Below are 19,326 nucleotides of genomic sequence, written 5' to 3' on the forward strand. Positions count from 1 at the left end.
GCTGGCAAGAGCCGTAAGCCAAGCTCAGGCACTATGCAGGCTCATCCAACATACTAGCCTGAATCCAAGCCCGTAAACCAATTTTTTATTCCCAAACCCTACAGACAGAGTTCATCATAAAAACTAGACCTGTCACCTGTCTCAGATAGGCAATTTAGTACAGGTTTACAGGCACTTACTTGCAACAGCCATAAGGCATGTACTAACCAGCCCACTCTGCCCAGACTCTGTTCTCAAGGCTAATATCAAATTTAATCCAATATCTAAACGTAGATTAGTGGTTCCAATCAAACTGTAGCCCAAAACTATTCATACAAAAGGCTGTTACTTACAGCCTGGGACATATGAGCCCTAAAACTAACTCTAATCTCTTTTCCCCATTATCAAAACCAGGTAAGGCCTCCTGCAATACCTAGATCTGATCACCAGCAAGCAGCCTCAACAATTTTAGGTTCAGCTTGATGGCCCCTTTTATTTTAGCACAGTACTATTGGCTGCTGTGGGACTCCCGGCCTGTAGTACCACGTCTTTTTCCAGAGGTATCACCAGTGGCCTGTATTGTTACTCTCTGGCTTCTACAGATTCTTGTATTTCTTTGCCTGATCTATGATTCCGTTCCTAACAGATTTAGTTTCTTTATTGTCAAATATCCACTTTTGCAAGAGTGACAACATCTCTACAGTTTTCCTCTAAGTGCTCTAAGGTTTTTTGGTCATTGTTTCTGCTCTGGACCACTTGAACCATAAGCCTAAAGTCCTCTCAGTTCTGATCCCACGCTGAGGGAAACAGCTCGGCGCTCTGTCATATAAGGTGTAGGTTCTCATTCGGCCTGTCTGCAATGAGGCTGTGATCTTCTAATAGTCTGCCTTAAATATAAGGTTCTGCTAAATGGGTTATCTCTACCCACTGCACTGCGGGCTCCTTTCCTTTCTGTGACCACTGACCACTCCTGTGCTAGACCGAGACAGTTGTCAGAATATTGATGCGACCCGTAAGATGCATTTGGCATGTAGGGCGACAATATGATACTCAGGTTTAATTTCCCTGTGTTTTCACTACACATTTAAAGGTAAAGGCAATCTTTCTTTGCTATTTTGAGTTTGGAGCAAAATTCCCATAGTCTTAATTGCCTTCAGAGTTGAAGAACTGCACTTGTCTTCCAGCACGAACAGTTTCCCTGTTGCTTGCTAGGCACAGGACAATGGCACACAAGACAATCAGTTCTTCTCCAATATAGCTTCATCTTGATTGATGTAATTTGTTTTAGAATCAGTTTTACTTTAGAAGCTGAAGCAGATTTGACCTGTTCATCCAACTCGTGCCTCTTCTAGCAGCAGTTCAAATTCATTGATATTAGCAAATAGATCAAAAGAATTTCATTTTTCATCTTTCCTTCTCAGAAAAAAAACCCAACAAACCACCCACAACAAAAAAAGCTTTTTTGTTTTTCCTTTAGGCAATATTCATTTGACACTGATTGTACTCACTATCTACAATTTTTAATCACAGATTTTCTGGCGTGTATGTATTAAAACCAACATATTAATGCATCCTCAAAAATGCAACTGGACTGAGTAATAAAAAAACACCAAATGGTATCTCCCTTGATTCTTCATATTATTTACTGCAATGCTACCAAAGGTAAAAATCTTCCCATGGGGTATCCACAAAAGCTATGAATGATTTCATTTCCCACAGACAAAACTTACTGAACTTACCAAACCACATATTTGACGGAACTAATAGGTCATACAATGGAAATTTTTCATTTGGTTTTGCTAGTTACAATTATGGATTTGTTTTGTTGTGCAACATTATGAGAGATTCCTCTTAACTGGCTATTTGAATATTAGAATATTTTTTATTACTCCTTGCTGTTGATAACGAACTGCAATTTACAACAGTGTGATACTTCACGCTACTCTGCGTTTTGCAGTCATCACGAGAATCTGCACATTTAATGATATAATATTGTTTCTTATCTCAGATAAAGTGCAGATAAAGCAATTTACACCAAAAAACCACCCCACAATGCAAAATGGTTCACATGAAAAAAAGAAAATGACTGGAAATGATGCATCTAAATCACATGTAAATCACTATGTGCCACGAACTGTGCTTTTTATGCAGGATCTGATGGACCAACACCCTGCCTGCCGGTGGCTGCCTACTTCCTCTAAATTCTACATATTGCTCTTAAAGTAAATTCAACAATCTGGACGTTTCCAGCTTAAAGTAATTATTTATGCTATGCCATTTGTCAGCAGAGGGAGCCAAGCATTTCAGTATCTTTGTACTCCCCCATCTTCTCTCACTTGGCATGGGAGGGATCTATCTCTTCACTGACTGTAGAGGTGACCTGCTTAGATAGGGAACCTGACTTTTATAGGACTAATTCTAGGAGAAAATATATATTCTGTTCTGAATAATCATGAAGAAAGAACACTTTTGCAGTGCTTACTTCACTTGATGTAAAGCATTGCTCCAGAAATTCTTGTTTGAGCAGCCAGTATTACCACTACATGTAATCAGGAACTTTTGTTGAAACCAAAACTTTCATGCATCATTATGGCATTTTCAGTTGCAACATAAGACTTCACTCTGAATTAGGAAGCAATTGAGCTGGAGTCTTACACATCTTAATTACTGAACTATGGCATTTTATTTCTGCATATCAGGGATTATTCATGAGCTAGCCCAGCCAATGCTCCTTATTACTTTTCTGCTGCAGTAAGACTTCTCATGGTAGAAAACACTAAAGGAAGTTATACAGGATTAGAAATAAAAACTTCGTCAAGGTGTCATCTATTTTCTTCCACCAAAAATACCCTACCATCTAATTCCACTATATCCAATGGACTGAATGGGAATTGACATTAAAGAGATTCAAACAATTCAGAAGTCTGGATTAAAATCTTAATCTGAATCTGATGGTGGGACAATCTTATTATAACTTCTTTCATGAATGTGTAGCAAGAAGGTTGTTTTGTAAGTGTGTTCTTTTCTCTGTCCTCTTTAATACCATAAGTAAATACTCTTCACCTGGTTTCTCCAGAAATATACATAAATGCATGTTGGTATACTGAATATCATGGCACTTGCAAAATATTTTTTTATTATATCTGATCCAGAGGTTGCAATATGTTTCATCATCTTTATGGCTTTTGGTCTCAGTTTACACAGTTTCCCTAAACCCATACATGTTGATAGACATCTTTTTTTGTGGACTTCCACCAGTAGAAATTTTGGGCTCATACCACAAGTAATTTGAAATCCCATGACATTCTGTGTCACAGTTTCATTTGTTTCAGTTATCAGCTACAGTAGCAGGCTACTGCAATTATTTAGCTTATGATAATTGCGTGTTTTGTTGATTTTAAGATAAAGTGGTTTATTTTAAAAGAAAAAAAAAATCCCCACAATATGTTTTATTTATTTCCTGAGGACTTTCACTTACACAAGTAGGCACTAAACACTTGAAATTGAATTTCCAGAGCACAACAGTAAAAAACTTAAGAATTTGGCTTAGTTTCATTTAAAATAGTAAAAATTGACCTTGTAAACATTTCCATAGGAGGTAGGATACATACATTTGACAGTCTGTCAAATAAGAGAAAGTAAACAGTTACTCTGTGGTCCTAATAAATAATGAGCAACACAGGCATTAAATAAACATTTTTATATAAAAAGATATAAGGGAAAGACTAAAATAGCATTTTTAATAAATTAGGAATAGATGTAATCATTTCTTTACAACAGTCTTGCTTGCAAGAATCACTGCCTCTTTCTGCTCACCCTGAATTTCTGACTGAGAAGCTCTAATGATAAGAACAATCCTGAGTGATTCACAAGCAGGACCCAACCTGAATATAGCTATTTTTTTTGTGTGGAGGGCTGCTAATATCTCTAAAATGGCTCCTTTAACACCTATATATAATACTTTTCTATTCCACCAACTTGAAGGGGATTTTCATCACAGCCTTAATGTCTGGATTTGAAAAGTAAGCTTAAGGCACTGACATGTCTCTCCCAGTTCAGGTTCCTCCAGCAGCTGTTCCCATGAAGACAGTGTTGATTGGTGGCAAAGATGACACCATATCTCTGCTTGGTGGGCCATGGGACTCCAGATTTTCTTGAGAAGAGAACTGACCAGATGTTCCATACATACACTGGGAAGAAGATGCAGTTTGCATGTTTGAAGCTGTGGGAAAAAAAGGTTACCGTCATTACAAGTTTTCTATCTATTGAATTTAACAAAAAACACAGTCTAATTTCATCTGACGGAAACTCTTATCTACCAGGCACACCATGTGAAGGATACTTATATACTTCACTCAATTTACCTATACTTCTATAACTTTTCTCCAGTGGCTCCTCATGCCATCAGGGAATCGGTCAAAAACCCATGTATAAATGAACTCTGCTAAAAATCCAGCTATGGGCATGAAGTTTACAGCTTGAATATGAGCCACCTTCTCTGAAAATTGTGCAAAGCTATTTATGTGCGCTATACTCGTCTTTCCATATCTTGCACCATTCATGTCCATATTCAGTGGCGGTACCACTGCCACCACCTGGCACATATCAACATAGAATACAGAAGATAATTGATGGGCACAGTCCCTGCGTGGTGCTGCTGGGTTTTTTTTCACCCTCTTTAGCATCCTTTAAAGAACCGAGCACTGAATTCTTGCAGAGCCTTAGTGAGGCAAGTAATGTCTGATCTTCTGTGCAAGGTTAACCGGTAATAGCAGGAAGAGGTAATCTTGTGGAGAAACCAACGGTTCACAAATTTATATCTTCCATGCAACCCTTTTTGGAATGTGAGGCCAAACTCAGCTGCCATTTGATTAATGCATATATCAAAAAAACCCCTTTGAGGTTACGTAATTTCACTTAAAATTCACTGTCTGTGGGAGCTTTGCCTAATACATGCAGTTGTCAAAGCATAGGACAGGAAGGGACTATGTCACAGGAAGTATATATCTAGACATCCCTGACCCAGGGTTCATTTGATCTGTTTGACAGTGAGGATCCTTAAGAGCCCTTAGAAGAGCCCAGTCCACTATTAGCTCACTTAACAGTTAGAAAGTGTTTCCTAATACAGAGTTTTCTGCAATTCAGGCCAGTCATTCTACTCCTCATGGACAATGGACCGTAGTCCTCCTTATGGGAGTTATTAAACCCACTGTCCTTAAATTTTAAGGAAAACACATCTTATGATACATCCTAGGTACTGATTTAGTTTATCCCTATATTGCATCTCATATGCTATATATGGCAGCTGCAGATTAATACTCAGCACTTGTTAGGAAGCTAAAAAGTTCATAGCTCTTCCTCAATCACTGGCTATACTTACGCATAGGAGTCCGACAGACAATTGAAGGTGAAGACTCTGTGTAGTATGAGCCTGTTTGTTTTCTTCCGGTGTCATCCAAGATATTCAGTGGATCATGTATATCATTGTATGATGGCAATGATCGAATGCTGCTTACACTGCTGATTACCGAAACATGTTGATCCACCATTGTTCCAAGTCTGTGAGAATCTGGATAATTTATATTGTTTCCATAATATCCTATTGACAGGAGATTAGAAAAAAGCAGAGTGAAACTACTGTTGAAGAGAAAGGGTAGAGTAGGACCCTGTGACAACCTGGGACAAAAGGTAGGTGTTACTGTCTGAGTCCCTTGAGAATAAGATTATTTATATACAGCCTAGTAATATTTGTAACATATTCAGCGACTGACGCAAAAGAGGGGTGGTAAAAAGAGAGCAAAAAGATCCTAAGAGTTCAGTCACGCCTTCAGTTCAGAATCGCCTTTCCATTCTAAGTTCAGAATCAACCAGTAGCCTGCAACCAGTGTCTACAAGAGACACCATGGGGACTCCTATCCACAGTTCAGTGCTCCCTTCTGAAGCTCACAATCAAGGAAAGTATATGTTGAAAGAAAATCTGCATGATAATACTTATTTTCTGCATATACAAATCCATACAAAAGAAACATTTCCACTGTGTCTTTCCTCCAGAAGAGGGAGATGGTTTTGCCGGCTATATCTCTGAAGCAGATTGAGGCAATAACTTTACGTATGAAAAATATTAGGGCCAAAGTCTCAAACTAATGCTAACGCACATTTTTATGCTTCCTTTCACCACCCTGACCCTGTGACTAGAATGGCCCATTATGCTGATCCCAGAGTATTTTATGCCTGCTCTATTTCATAGCAGATGTTTTGAGCGCTTTTCAAGAGATTGTTAAATCACAGTGTTATCCTGGTTTTGCTTCCTTTGTGCAAGACGTGGTGATGGTGCCAAAGGAAGATTAGCATAGGTGCATCAGATGCATTTGAGGTCAGCTGAGGATTCACCAGAGGAAAATAAATCCTTAAGTAGCTTGTTAAGCTGCTTTACAATCTCTATGTGTCATCAGAGAAGTGGAAAACAGGAAGGTATAAATAAAAGCTGAAAAACGTCTTCCATAGAAAAAAGCAGAGAGGTGTTTTAATCCATCAAGGGTAGAGAAACAGAAGAAAAGAACAACAGAAAAAGAAAATATATATTAATACCGTTGGAAGCATTAGCGGGATATGCTGCTCCTGGGCACGTAGACACTGAGTTGCTCAAGAAATTGAAACTCCCAGTATTCAGAAACTGCATATTGTGTGTGTCCTGAGACATGGATGAGGAACCATAGCTGGAAGGGGATCTGGCATTGTACGGAGACACAGCACAACTGTTGCTGAAGTAGTCTCTGGAGAACTGCTGTTCACTCAAGGCATTGAATCGGCTGTGCTCTGCTCTGTGGTGGTAAACTCCTGAAGAGGAATGGGCCTGAGTTCTGAACATAGCCTGGTAATTGGAATTGTTTCCATAGTAATTCTGATTAGTTTGTGACAAAGTCTGATAAAGAGGTTCTGAGTAGGAAGAGCACTGTGAATGTGTGGATAACACTTGACCTACACTTGGAGGTCTCACAGCCATTGGCCCCTGGTTGATAACACTTCCTCGGCTGACCATGGCTGGTGAAATGGGTGGAGTCATCAGGGGACCAGTGCTTTGAGACAGCTCCATCTGATCTGGAATAAATAAGCATTAGCCGCCATTAGCGTTCATATGCTGAATAGAGCATATCTGTTAAGACACTAATTCTCTAGTGAAGTGTACATTACCATTTGAAACTTTAACAAAGGATATGCATTGGCTTCCACCTATACAACACACCCTTTAATCAATGGCTTCGGGCTATAAAGCTTCCCGTTTTCATTCTCCAGCCTGGAGACTGCAAATTCAGTGGGAAATTCCAGCAGTTACAAGGCTCGTGTGCTCCAGGGGTTACTGTTCATTCTCTCCTCACAAGAACCTCACCAAGCCAACAGGTATAGGATAGTTTTACCATTGTTCCAAGAGGATCTATTACTGGCAGGGCTCCACAACTGCCGCCTTCTGTAAATCAGCACAGAGGACGAGCTCATGAAATGTTATTTACTAGAGGTCTTTATAAATGCATATGGTCATTGCTCCTCCTACAGCATCGTGTTACTGTGGACTGAAAGATGAACAAGCAAGTAAGAGAAGGAGAAACTAGAACTGATACATACCGGTCATCTGCATATTCTCACTGTCTCCTGTGACGAAGGGGTTCAGACCAGAAGATACACTGCTGGGCTGGCTAGCTGACAAGGACACGTAGGTTTGCTCTGCTAGACACTCATTTTTGACTGAAGTGTCACCAGGCAGAGGAGCAGCTTTGTTACGATTTGCTAGGAAGCAAGAGCTTGGTGATGCAGTAAAGGTGGCTTTGCTTGCATCTGGAAGAGTAAGTGAAAACTCTTGGTGGCTGTTACATATGCTCATTGCACATAAATTCACCACTAGTATATTGATAGCGTATAAGCTGCTCATATCTTTGGCTGATTATTTTAAAACCCAGTGAAGCCTCCATATTTTGCATGTAGTCAATGAATACAAACATTGTTCTAGTCTTGATCTTTCCAGTGGAACTGTTTGTATCGTATTCCCTGACCTGATCTACATTCCAGAGTTCAGCTCCTTACTGAAGCCATCATAGTGATGGTATGAATCAGATTTATTCCCTTGAAGTAAATGTCAGCAACCAAGTCAAGTAGATGGCACTGAGTGAATCAGGCTCATGACACTTCATCCTAAAGAATTAACAATGGCAGTTTTGGAATGCTTGAACTCTATTTTCATACTGATAACTAGAGAAAAGCATTTGTTACACTCAGCAGATCGGTTTTCTGCAGACTATTGATAAAGTCAGTGGAATTTTTGCTATTCTTCAGTGGAAAACATGACTTTACCTTATGGTTTCAAGTACTTCACCTAAGTATCCAAGGATAAGACAGCTGCTAGGTAGGACATTTTTTTTTTCCTGAAGGCTGAATTAAAAGAAAAAGTGTAGCATCTACTGCCAGAAAAATTCTATGCAAGTTTCTTGCAGCAAAGTGCAGTTTTAGAGCAACAACAACCAAAAAGTTAAAGATAATTGCTCGTGCTAATATTAATAAAAAATAATTCAGCAGAACCCAGTTGAGTTCCCCTGGATATTTAGGGATTAACTTGGACCACAATTTGATCCAAATCAATCTTCATTCATTTTATAGCAAAGGACTCAGAGCATATGACTTCACACTGTCTAACCTTGAAGAAGCCTGGTAGATGGAAAATGTTAAGGATACTGTTTTAAATTCACTTTGTTTCTCTTCCACATAGTAATACTTCAGCCAGATACTAAATAGGGCTCCAAACTTGTGTTCCAACCTTGCAGGGACATTTGCATTTTGGTAACATTTAATACATTCCTAGTTCGAGGTGTAATTATGTATTTAAGCTTTGGCAGAAAAACCGGATTAGGAATCCCTAGCATCCCTTTCTGCTACTTACGCCTCTTTTCATATGTCAGCTTGTGGCCCTTCAGATGTACCTGCAAGTGTTTGTTGCATCCAAGATCATTTCACTGATCCAGCATATTCACATTCCCACAAAATGTTATAACGTGAATTACGGTAGGAAGGTGGGAATGAATTGCTAAGTGAATGGTCGCAAACTTTTCAGGTGAATTTGACAATGTTGCATATAACTACATCTTCAGGAGAAGACCGTGAACCTGCTTCTGTTTAAAGTTAAACAAATATGTCAATTTCTAAAAAGACAGGAGCACATTCAAAAGAACCAAGCTCTAGTTACCTAAATTCTTCATGTATTTGTCCAGTAGATTCTGGAGTTCTTGTTCTTTGTCATTGTTGAACTGTGTCTCCATGGCGAGCAGGATGTACTCATCTAGTAGCATGCGGATCAAATGAAAAGAACCTTTTGGAGGAGAAAGAGAGAGAGTAGCTGAGTTATCTGTGTGACCATCTCTCACCACTCTACAAGAAGCGAGTGAAACAAACAAATAATTGTGGACTTTAAATGACCTGGCAAGACCAACAAGGAATAGTGCCTAACTTCTAGCTCTAATCTCTCTTTGCACTGGCCCACCTAGCTCAATTGTTTACTGTCCTGTAGGCTATTTGACCACTAATTACATCAAAGAAAAATACTGATGAAAGTGAGACATGCTTTATACTTGAAGAGGGCACACAGTGGAGCTAGATAAGGCCGAAGTCTGCTAGAATGCCTCTGCTCTATTTCTGTTTGCCTTGTGCTAAATAACCAGACAATAACTGGTGAAGTCTTTGACCTTATTTCAAGGATATATCACATTAAAAACACGTATCTCCTTACCGCCATTTCAAATACCTTCTGAATTTTAGATAATAATGTACCTACAACTAAATTTAGGAAATTATGTGCTAGATATAAAGTGAGTTTCACTTGCTCTACCATCTTCTATTTTATAAAAGGTTCTGTACAAGAATCCCCCAAAATGTAAACATTTCTAAAGATGGACATGTGAACCTTAATTTTTAAAAGCCACAAACACCATTGAATTGACTGTCTGCTGACCCCAGAATTAAATGAGTGGTGGTCTGCCAAATTCATTTTGCTTTTATGAGAACATACCGTGCACAAGAACTTCTATACAACGGTAATTTTTTACGAAACTGATCCACATGTAAAACTAATAATTTAAATCTCTGTCTCCTATACTGAGATATGCAGTTACATTTCCATTGCCATATCAAACCAAACAGAGCTTCTAGCTCTTAAATGGCAAAGCAGTATCAAACAGCTATTCAAAAGAAAAATACCTTTTTAAAATGAACATGTGACACAGGTCACTAGCAAAATATTGCTAGCATTTACTGTGAAATCTTAGTTTGAATAACCCATTACACAGTTTGTGGCTTTGATCAAAGAATCTTAAGACTAGGACAGGTTTCTCTGCTCAGGAAATGGTGGAAAGCTGGTAAATCCTGGCATGTATGTACAAAATATGAGTGTTTTTACAAAGCCCGGGTACCAAAACTTGATGCGTTGTTTAGAGTTAGGTTATGCATCACTCGAGCACCGAAAAAACTCCATTTGAGAAGGAAGTCCTGAGCTCTCTTCTTTAATGACCTCCCATTTTGCTTGCTTGCCTGAAAGAGAATAGTAAAATACTGTTAAGTATACTAACTAACTTGCTTTCTGTACACAGGAGAGAATAAAGGAGAACTGATTATGCTTGAGAGTTCAAGGAGTGCTTGACTCAGGCTGATGTGGCAGGGTGGATCAAGCTGCCTAATTCAAACTGTCTTCACAATGTGTGTCCTCAAGTGATAGAGAAGAGCAGCATTCACTCTTTTAGTGCAACCAGAGCAGAGCTCTGACAATGTTAGATGAAGCAAACAGCTTACAGCTTGGGCTCTGCTGTGTCCTGAAGGTATATAAATTACGTCATATTCTAGTATTAAAGGTGCCAAATTGTTCTGTAAATATACAGGTGTACAGGGCAGAAAGAAAGAAAAAAACCCCACCCTCCAGCACTATGTTATTCCACATAAGCAGGGAACAGAAACTACTCTTTGTACCTTAATGTATTCTGTATAACATTGGCCAGACTTCTTATTACAAAATGGTATGTTTACTATCGTAACACTGATGCTTTCAATGCTGCTCATTTCATACTGTTGCTTTGCTCTGGCAGTGATTTGTTCGTGTGGTAACGCATGCCCTGTTGCTTTCTCAAACAGCAAGCAGAATGAAGCTGTTTTGTGAGTTTGACAGTAACCACACTTCAGCATGAAGAGAAGGCAGATAGCAATGGAAGGATTACATGTTCTGTAAATTATTTGCTTCTGCTGAGTTGACCTAGCCTCATATCAGGACTTGCTGGTATTTCTTACCCTTAACTACAGGAAAACAATGCTAGGAACCGTACTTCATAACTTTAACAATACAGATGCTGAATGGGAGAGTGCTTCACCTTTTCTGCCTGGGTTGTTTATCAGGAATTGTCTTCTGAAATTGTGGAATCAATTTTAGACCACAATCATTCGGTTCTAAAATAAGTTGTGATTGCTCAGCTTCAGTGGGAGTTTTGTGTCTGGGTAAGTGTGTATGAGGACTTGCTTTGGCTCTGCTGCCCAGAATCATCCAAAGCTCCTCACTGTACTGCTCACATATGACAGCAAATGCTAGGAAACTCAGAGTGCTCTAAAAAGAAGGAAATTATCGCTGTCTCCATTGAAATTTGGGAAAACAGGTGAAGAAAGCAAAAGTGACATGCCTATGGTTATTCTGTAAGTGTCAGAGTCACTTTCTGCAAGCCAGTCAAAGCTAACTGCACCGTCTCCTCCTTTTGCATCCATTCATATCAAGATGCTCCCTAAAACGATGGATAAGATACTGCATTTCCAGATAGAACAAGACCTGATGAGAAGACCTGTGTTCAGCTACTAGCAAGCAATGTGTAACATTTTATTCTGCTAGTTTACGTTCATTAGAGTCAAAAATTGGGTAAATTTCTCTTACTTGAGCTACAACTCAGAACTCAATTATTTCGTTCCGAGTTACAGTGTAATCATTCCTAAATCGTATAGTGTAATCATAAAATACTTGTAATTATAAAGTATCTTGTAAATCAGAGAGGGGGAAAAAAACATCAAAAGTATCAATTTACTGCATAAAACACCTTATAAAGCTACAAAACTGTATCTTCCCTCCTGGTGTGTAGAAATCCTTCTACAGGTTAGCTACTTCTGAATCTGCTACATTAACTTACACCACCTACAGTACCATCCAAATACCATGAAAGAAAGAATTTCTTCTCTAAGGAACAGCTTTTGCTCACATTACTGAGAAATACTACTGTGATTCTGCATGCACAGATAAGGTGGATAGGTTTCTTTCATGTACAGTTTATGATAGTGCTGACTTTAATGTTTTAGTTAAGATACTTCTTAGTTTGTAACACACATAAGACTGTTCAACAGCACTCAACATGATTAATTAGAACTAACGGCATTGGAATCTTTCACACCAAATGAAGGACTCCCCTGTCACAGTAAGGAGATGGAGCAGAGATGAGAATCCCACGTGCAAAACCAATGGGACTGCATAAGTAAGGGACTGTGTAAGGACTAAGGGGAGTAGGATTTGGTCTTGAGTCAGGCAGAACATTTGAAAGGTACCTTGATAACCCTTTGCTCAACCACAGTATCCAACCATTCAATAAATGATTCCACAGTGGCGTTCTTCTTTAGAAGGTCCTTCAGTTCTTGGAACACTGTAATAGAGTCATCTACCATGTAAAAAGGAGAACATATCATTGCACGCTATTCTGAATGTGAGAAAAAGCCACTCACCAGCCATATGACAATATTGTAGCATGGAAAGGAAAAGCAAAGAATTAGAGCAGTGAAGAAATAAGCAATTCCCCAGCAAAGCAAACAGACATGCATTCATCACACATATGTATTTTAATTACTTAAGCATTACAATGATACAGGTTGTAAGAAAATGAAGTTTTACAAGAAAATAAAAGCAAAAAAAATTCTGGTATTTTCCATTCCTTTTAAGATTCAGGCTTGAAAGTCTTTATATTACTAAATTTAGTAATAAAGTTTTATCTGTAATGTGGCAGATCTGTATACTGTCTTAGGTCTCCCATGTATTTTATAATTTTCTCACAATATAAAGCAAAGCTAACTTCCACAATTCCCATTTTCAAAAAAAGCACCTGAATGATCAGTTATTTCTCTTCCCCTTTTCTTTTTTTAACCAGTGTGAAAGAAGACAAAGAACAAAATAGAAAACAATTACACAAAAAGTAGGAAATGGGCAACTCAAATGAAAATGTGAATAGGATCGTGAACCATTAAAGAGAACGAACTTTCATGATCAAAGTAACAATATTTAAAGGACAACACATTGCTATTGCGCTCCTTTCAGCTTTCCAAACTCTGATCAACATGGCTCCTATGACAAAAACTATCATTTTAATAGAGAAAATGGCTGTATCATTTTTTCAACAACAGGTATGTATATGAAAATTAACACCCGCAAAATTCGTACTTTACTCCACTCCATTCTGTGTATGAAAATAGCTATTGCACTTTATAGAAAATTATGTATTTTTTCAAAAATCAACCTTCAGCAAAAAAAAAATCTATTCATACAAAAAAAACCCCTAGCTTAAATATCCATTAAATTAAGCCATAATGATACTAGAATTTTTGAGACCTCTTTCAAGAACTGATCAGTGCTAATGTCTGTGCTAATATCCCCATATGATTAGGACAAAATTTCAAAAGAGATTTCATTACACTTAGCAACTGACATGTAAATGATTTTTTCAGCAACCATGTAAAGTCATCTAGCTGGGATGACTTCCCAGTGCAAGCTTCTGTTCTTGTAGGACATGCTAGGGCAACCAATTGGTTTTCTTAAGCTACTGAAGTTAACACTGAGCTAGGTTAGAGAATGCAGTGTCTACGTGTGCCTTTTCTCAGTCCATCTCCAAGTAAACTAGTGTGGCATGGAATGAGAGAGTGAATTACTTCTTTTAATGGTACGAATATATCACCATGGACTTACATTCACTGTAGACCTCCCCATCAGAGTCTGTGGTCCCTGAGACTGCAAGGAGTGCCTGGGAGCCAATACTATTCAAATCGACTTTTTCAATATCTGACACCATGGAATTCACCACGTGCTGATCAAAAAGGGCTGGCCGAGCAATCTGTAAGAGAAGGCAAGGTAAGACCCTGAGACCTGCCATGGTTTAATCCCATCCAGCAATTAGGCACCACACAGCTGCTCATTCACTCACCACCATCCCATGGAATGGGGGAGAGAATCAGAAGTGTGAAAGTAAAAAAACTTGTCAGTTGAGATAAAAACAGTTTAATAACTTTTTAAAAATATTATTATTATTATTATTGTTGTTGTTGTTGGTGTTATAAAGAAAAGGGAAAAAAAAACATAGAGAGAAAAATACAACCCAAGAAAGACAAGTGATGCAAATGAAAAAAATTGCTCACCACCAACCACCCGATGCCCAGCCAGTCTCCAATCACTGTCCTCCCCACCAAACCACCCCCTAGTTTTATTGATGAGCATGACATCACATGGTGTGGAATATCCCTTTGGTCAGTCGGGGTCAGCTGTCTCAGCTGTGTCCCCCACCACCTTTTTGTGCATCCCCAGCCTACTCACTGGCGAGGCAGTGTGAGAAGCAGAAAAGGCCTTGACTCTGCGTAAGCACTGGTCAGCAATAACTAAAACCATCCCTGTGTTATCAACACAGTTTCTAGTGCAAATCCAAAACACGTCCCCATACTAGTTACTATGAAGAAGATTATCCCAGCCAAAACCAGCACAGACCCACACCTGGGGATCACCTGAATAATTCCTCAGAGAAGAAACATAGTCTGTTTAATTTTCTTATCATGGCTGGGTTTTTCATAGGTCAGACAAGATAATATTTCCCTTCCATTAGCCTTCTAATGCTCTTATGTGATCACCTTCATGATGTCACCCACTTTCATCTTAATACTTATGAAAGGGAAAACTAAGTCAAGATGAATATATGGTGCATCTACAGTTATCCATGAGGACTACCACCTCAAAGCCCAAGCTGTTAGCACTTAAGTTCCATGAAAGGCTTCGTATCTTTCTGTGTAAAGTACCAAATCATCACATGGAGGTGCTTCCTGATTGCAGATATCTATATCCTGCCAATACAGCCTTGGGGCCCTCAGCTACCCGTTACTCACATGTTTTCTTTTCAGTCAAAACTCAATAAAGGTCATCATGGGCAGAGAACCTTTGCTAGGCAACAAGGGTCATCTGACATTTTCCAATTTGGAACTAAAACAAATGTCCATATATTCCACTTCATCATTTGATTGCCAAAAGTTCCCATAATAGTAGTTCATTATAACCATGGCCCTTTCTCTCTTTTCTACTACAAAAGTTTGAAGTTTCAGTCAGATCTACTTATGGCTGCTTCCTTCTTGCATGGTTAAAACTACAAAATGTAAGTCTTCCGTGGTTGAAGTTGAACCTTGAAAAAATAATGCATTATATCTCATAGCCAGCAAGGTGCACTGAATGTAATTGACAATTTTTTAGATGTTGCCTTGGTTTAATCCCAACCAGCAGCTAGAACCACACAATTGCTTGTCACAACCCTTGCCTTTTTCCCCACCCTCAAGAATGGTGTGGAGAAGAGGGAAAAAAAGGATAAGGAGAAAAAAAAAATCTTGTCGGTTAAGATAAAGACAGTTTAATGAAAACAATAACAGAAAAGGAAAAATAACAACAATAATAACAATAATGATAATAATGACACAGGTCACTTTCATCGCCCAGTGAGTTGGCACCACCCAGAGCAGTGATTGCGGACTACCACCCCCTTGACTAATTCTCATTTATATACTGACCATGATGTCTATGGTATGGAATATTCCATTGGCCATTCCATCGTTCTGTGTATGCTTCTATGGCAAGATGAAAAAAATCCTTGAATAGTGTAAACATCACTTAGCAACAACTAAAAACAATAGGTATTATTGACACTCCTTTCACAGGAATCACTAGAAAGAAAATTAACTCTTTCCTAGCTGCAACCAGGACAAATGTATAGTCTTATTCTGTTTACCTGTGCTAGGTGTAGGAACGACGTCTGTCGCTTCAGCGAGGAAACAAATCTTCGTGCAATAGGCAGTTTCTTATCAGTCAGGTTTTCTGGTAGATTTTCCAAAGAGGAAGCAACCCACTGTTCCCAGTTTTTTGCAAAATTTCTTATATCTGCCAGTAAACTATAGGAAAAATAAATTGTTTTAGAGAAGCATCAATAAAAATTGTCTTGCATTATTTTAAATAATTTGGTTTCAATCTATGATTAACAGACTCCTGGGCATATCTGTGAATTAATCCTCAGGTGTCATCAAAAGGAAACAGGAAATGACCAATCATCAAAAGGATAAAATTGACTATATATTGATCTGTTTCTCATCTGAGAAAAGTTGTAAGCCATCTGCCAATTTAAATAGGTTGAAAAACATTAGCTTTATGAATAAACTGTAAGAAATCCAAGAATCATTAGATATATATGAAGCTAAAGGCCTTAGTCATATATGAAGCTAAAGGCCTTAGTCAGATGCAAAACCCCAAACAAGATGCCCTTCAAGGGAAAAGAAAGATAAGAAGTTTCAGAGATAACTTATAATAATCTTCTTATTAATGTCTTGTTCAGAAAATGCTTCGATGTTATGATGATGCATAGGATACAACCCCAAAAAGTATTCTGAAAAAAAGATAACAATTATTTCTGCTTAAGCACCACGAGTACATTTGATTCTTTTTTGATATTCTAGGGCTTTAATGTAGAAGAAACCTATTTCAAAATAACCAGCAAGCCAGTAGAAAGGGGTGTTAAAATACTGTCATATTTTATGGCTGTTCTATAGCTGTCCTCGGAGCTTACAGTATTTTGCCATACATACCCTACTGTTCTAAACATGAGCATAAATGTTGCGAGAAAATTTCTTGAGGGTATCGAATTTCTGCTATTTACCTGGAATATACCTAACAAACAGAATGTAGCATTATTATTGTCAAATACCTACCTCTCTGGCATTTCTTGCATTGTTGCAGGGATGAGTACATCTGTAAGGACCTTCAAAAGGGTAACAGAAAGTGATATCAAGCTTCCACGGGCCATTTATTCATTCATGTCTGTCTTGTCTACTTAGATTGCAAAGTGATAAGGACAGGAAACTTATACCGAATAAAGCCATTCAACCTACTGTCCAGATGTTTATATACCTAGATTTCTCCCATCACTATTAGACAGGAACATATGAGATATTTATGTACCTAGATAACTCCCATTCTTAATGTATGCCAGCATGCCAGTAAAACAAGAAAGTGCTATCACTCATGTCTTACAGTAGGGAAATTAGTGGAAGAGAGATGCAGAAACACTTTGTCTTTTTCAGCATCACTGTGAGTCCCAGTAAACACATACTCAGGCACCTCCCAAGTCCTCCACTGCTATTAGCCACTTGTCTCTTCTTTCTGCCATACTGGATGTGGCACTGAAGGTGTTCAGACTTCAGGACAAATCCCCTATAGCAAATTGTCATGTGGAACTGTTTTGGCAAAAAACTGTGCCATCTGGCATGCCTTCTGGGAATGTTATTGCAGCGGGCAAAGTTGTTAGCCTATATCCCAAAAAATCTGTTTCCACTACTAATGTAAGTGGTTTGATATAACAACACAATAAAATCCCTCCTTCTTTCTGGCAGCTGCGCTGTCAAGAATATCTAACATGATTATAAGTGAGAAATAGTGGGAGACAAAGAAGAGGCATAGTAGTGAATTTATGAACTTTTCAGAAATTCTGTCTTACTCAATTTATAATTTAGTGCTCCTGTAATATTTCTTCATCTATCACATTAAATATTTATTACATATAGAGTTAAAATTGGATCTACTGGGACAGCACATTTAGAGCAGGAAAAAATTCATAAACTCAAGGTACAATATAACCTATACAAGTAAATGAGGCTTAATGGCTCATCTCCAGGGTAGTAATTATGATCTTTCATGCTAATCACCTTTACTTCATTCTGATAACTAAAACTCCTCTTCTTACTTTACAGCTTGATTTGCTTCTAAGAAATATGTATTTTCATCTGTTCTGGATTTTTTCCCCATAATTTTGTACAGTAAAGAATGACAAATAGATGACAATAAGGCACTCAGTGTTAAACAGCCCCAAGTCCTTTGCTTTGACTGCTTGGTGTTTACTGTTAAGTCAATAGTTATTTCTTCCCATCGATATGTAGTTGCGAAATGTGTTAGAGAGAAGATGAAAATCCTTTTCTATTTATATGGCATGTCCTATCACAGGAACTTCAAGTACTTTGTAGCTATTAATTAATGTTCTGATCTGATTTTCCAAATTAAAAACTCAGCAAACTTTGGTGACATTACTTACTTTATTTTTTCCCAGTGTTCTATCGCTTAATCCTACCCTTGCAATACTCCTTAGTTTCACTTATTTTCAACTATTTGTGCGATCACACTGTGAACTAGATCAAAGAACTCATACAGCACAAAAAATCTGCAAAACAAATGTTCCTTAGGTTTTTTTTTTAAACCCAAACCAGTTCAGAGTGCAGCAGTTTTACTGATACATCTAGCAGCATAGGAACAGAAATGAAGTGTAGCAGGCAGGAGAGGCGGGAATATCCGAACCCAGTATTATTCCATCTCTGTAACACGAAACCATGGCCTGACATAACCTGTGAGTAGCAGATTCACATGTGGAATCACCTCGCTGATCTGCCACAGACTGTCTTTGCTGGTAGAAATTGCAATAATCTTTTAAGTAAAAACAAGTCTTCAGTTTTCATCCAGGCTTAACTTAGCCAGCCTTGTCAGTGAAGCACACAAGCATTTCTTTTAGCAACATTCAAGCAAGTAGGTCAGGATTTCACCATCAGTGTGCTGCCTGTAGGCGCGCATCAAGTGTGCACCAGAGCTGAGCCTGGTGTTCAGCTCTTACACGTGCCAGTTTTATGTTCCTGATTTCAATGGAATCCTTGCTGATTTACACAGGTAAGAGGCAGAAAACACTCATGGCATCCTGTTATTCTAATTTCAACTCTGTTTTTACACAAGCAAAAGCTGTAACGTGGTTGAGATTATCCATGTAGCTAAATGCTTAACTTACCTTATACAGTATTGAGTCACAAACACAGAAGATGTCAACAATGATGGGATTTTCAAGCAGGGGAAGGAGATGGTCAGGCATTCCTTGCCAAAAATGTAATAGGAAATGCTGAATCTAAAGGAGTAGGAACCAGATTTGTGAACATGAATAATGCTTTCTTGGCTCCCTGTGCATATATAGCAAGAATGTG

At 38.4% G+C, this 19,326-nt stretch overlaps 1 protein-coding gene across 1 annotated transcript in view; it reads right to left on the bottom strand.

Annotated features, from left to right (window-relative positions):
* Positions 1-3,445: 3,445 nt before the first annotated feature.
* RFX6 (regulatory factor X6) overlaps positions 3,446-19,326 on the bottom strand; it is a 38,028-nt gene continuing 22,147 nt past the window's right edge. The window contains exons 8-18 of the mRNA XM_054196479.1: positions 19,137-19,250; positions 17,023-17,072; positions 16,053-16,212; positions 13,985-14,129; positions 12,580-12,689; positions 10,428-10,545; positions 9,209-9,331; positions 7,600-7,809; positions 6,568-7,077; positions 5,360-5,578; positions 3,446-4,201 (exon numbers count right to left, since the gene is read on the bottom strand). Coding sequence (XP_054052454.1) covers positions 4,035-4,201; positions 5,360-5,578; positions 6,568-7,077; positions 7,600-7,809; positions 9,209-9,331; positions 10,428-10,545; positions 12,580-12,689; positions 13,985-14,129; positions 16,053-16,212; positions 17,023-17,072; positions 19,137-19,250 — 1,926 coding nt within the window. The 3' untranslated portion in view covers positions 3,446-4,034. The remainder of the gene's footprint in view (positions 4,202-5,359; positions 5,579-6,567; positions 7,078-7,599; positions 7,810-9,208; positions 9,332-10,427; positions 10,546-12,579; positions 12,690-13,984; positions 14,130-16,052; positions 16,213-17,022; positions 17,073-19,136; positions 19,251-19,326) is intronic.

The sequence above is a fragment of the Rissa tridactyla genome, chromosome 3 (genome assembly GCF_028500815.1).
Source record: "Rissa tridactyla isolate bRisTri1 chromosome 3, bRisTri1.patW.cur.20221130, whole genome shotgun sequence".
Classification (NCBI taxonomy): Eukaryota; Metazoa; Chordata; class Aves; order Charadriiformes; family Laridae; genus Rissa; species Rissa tridactyla.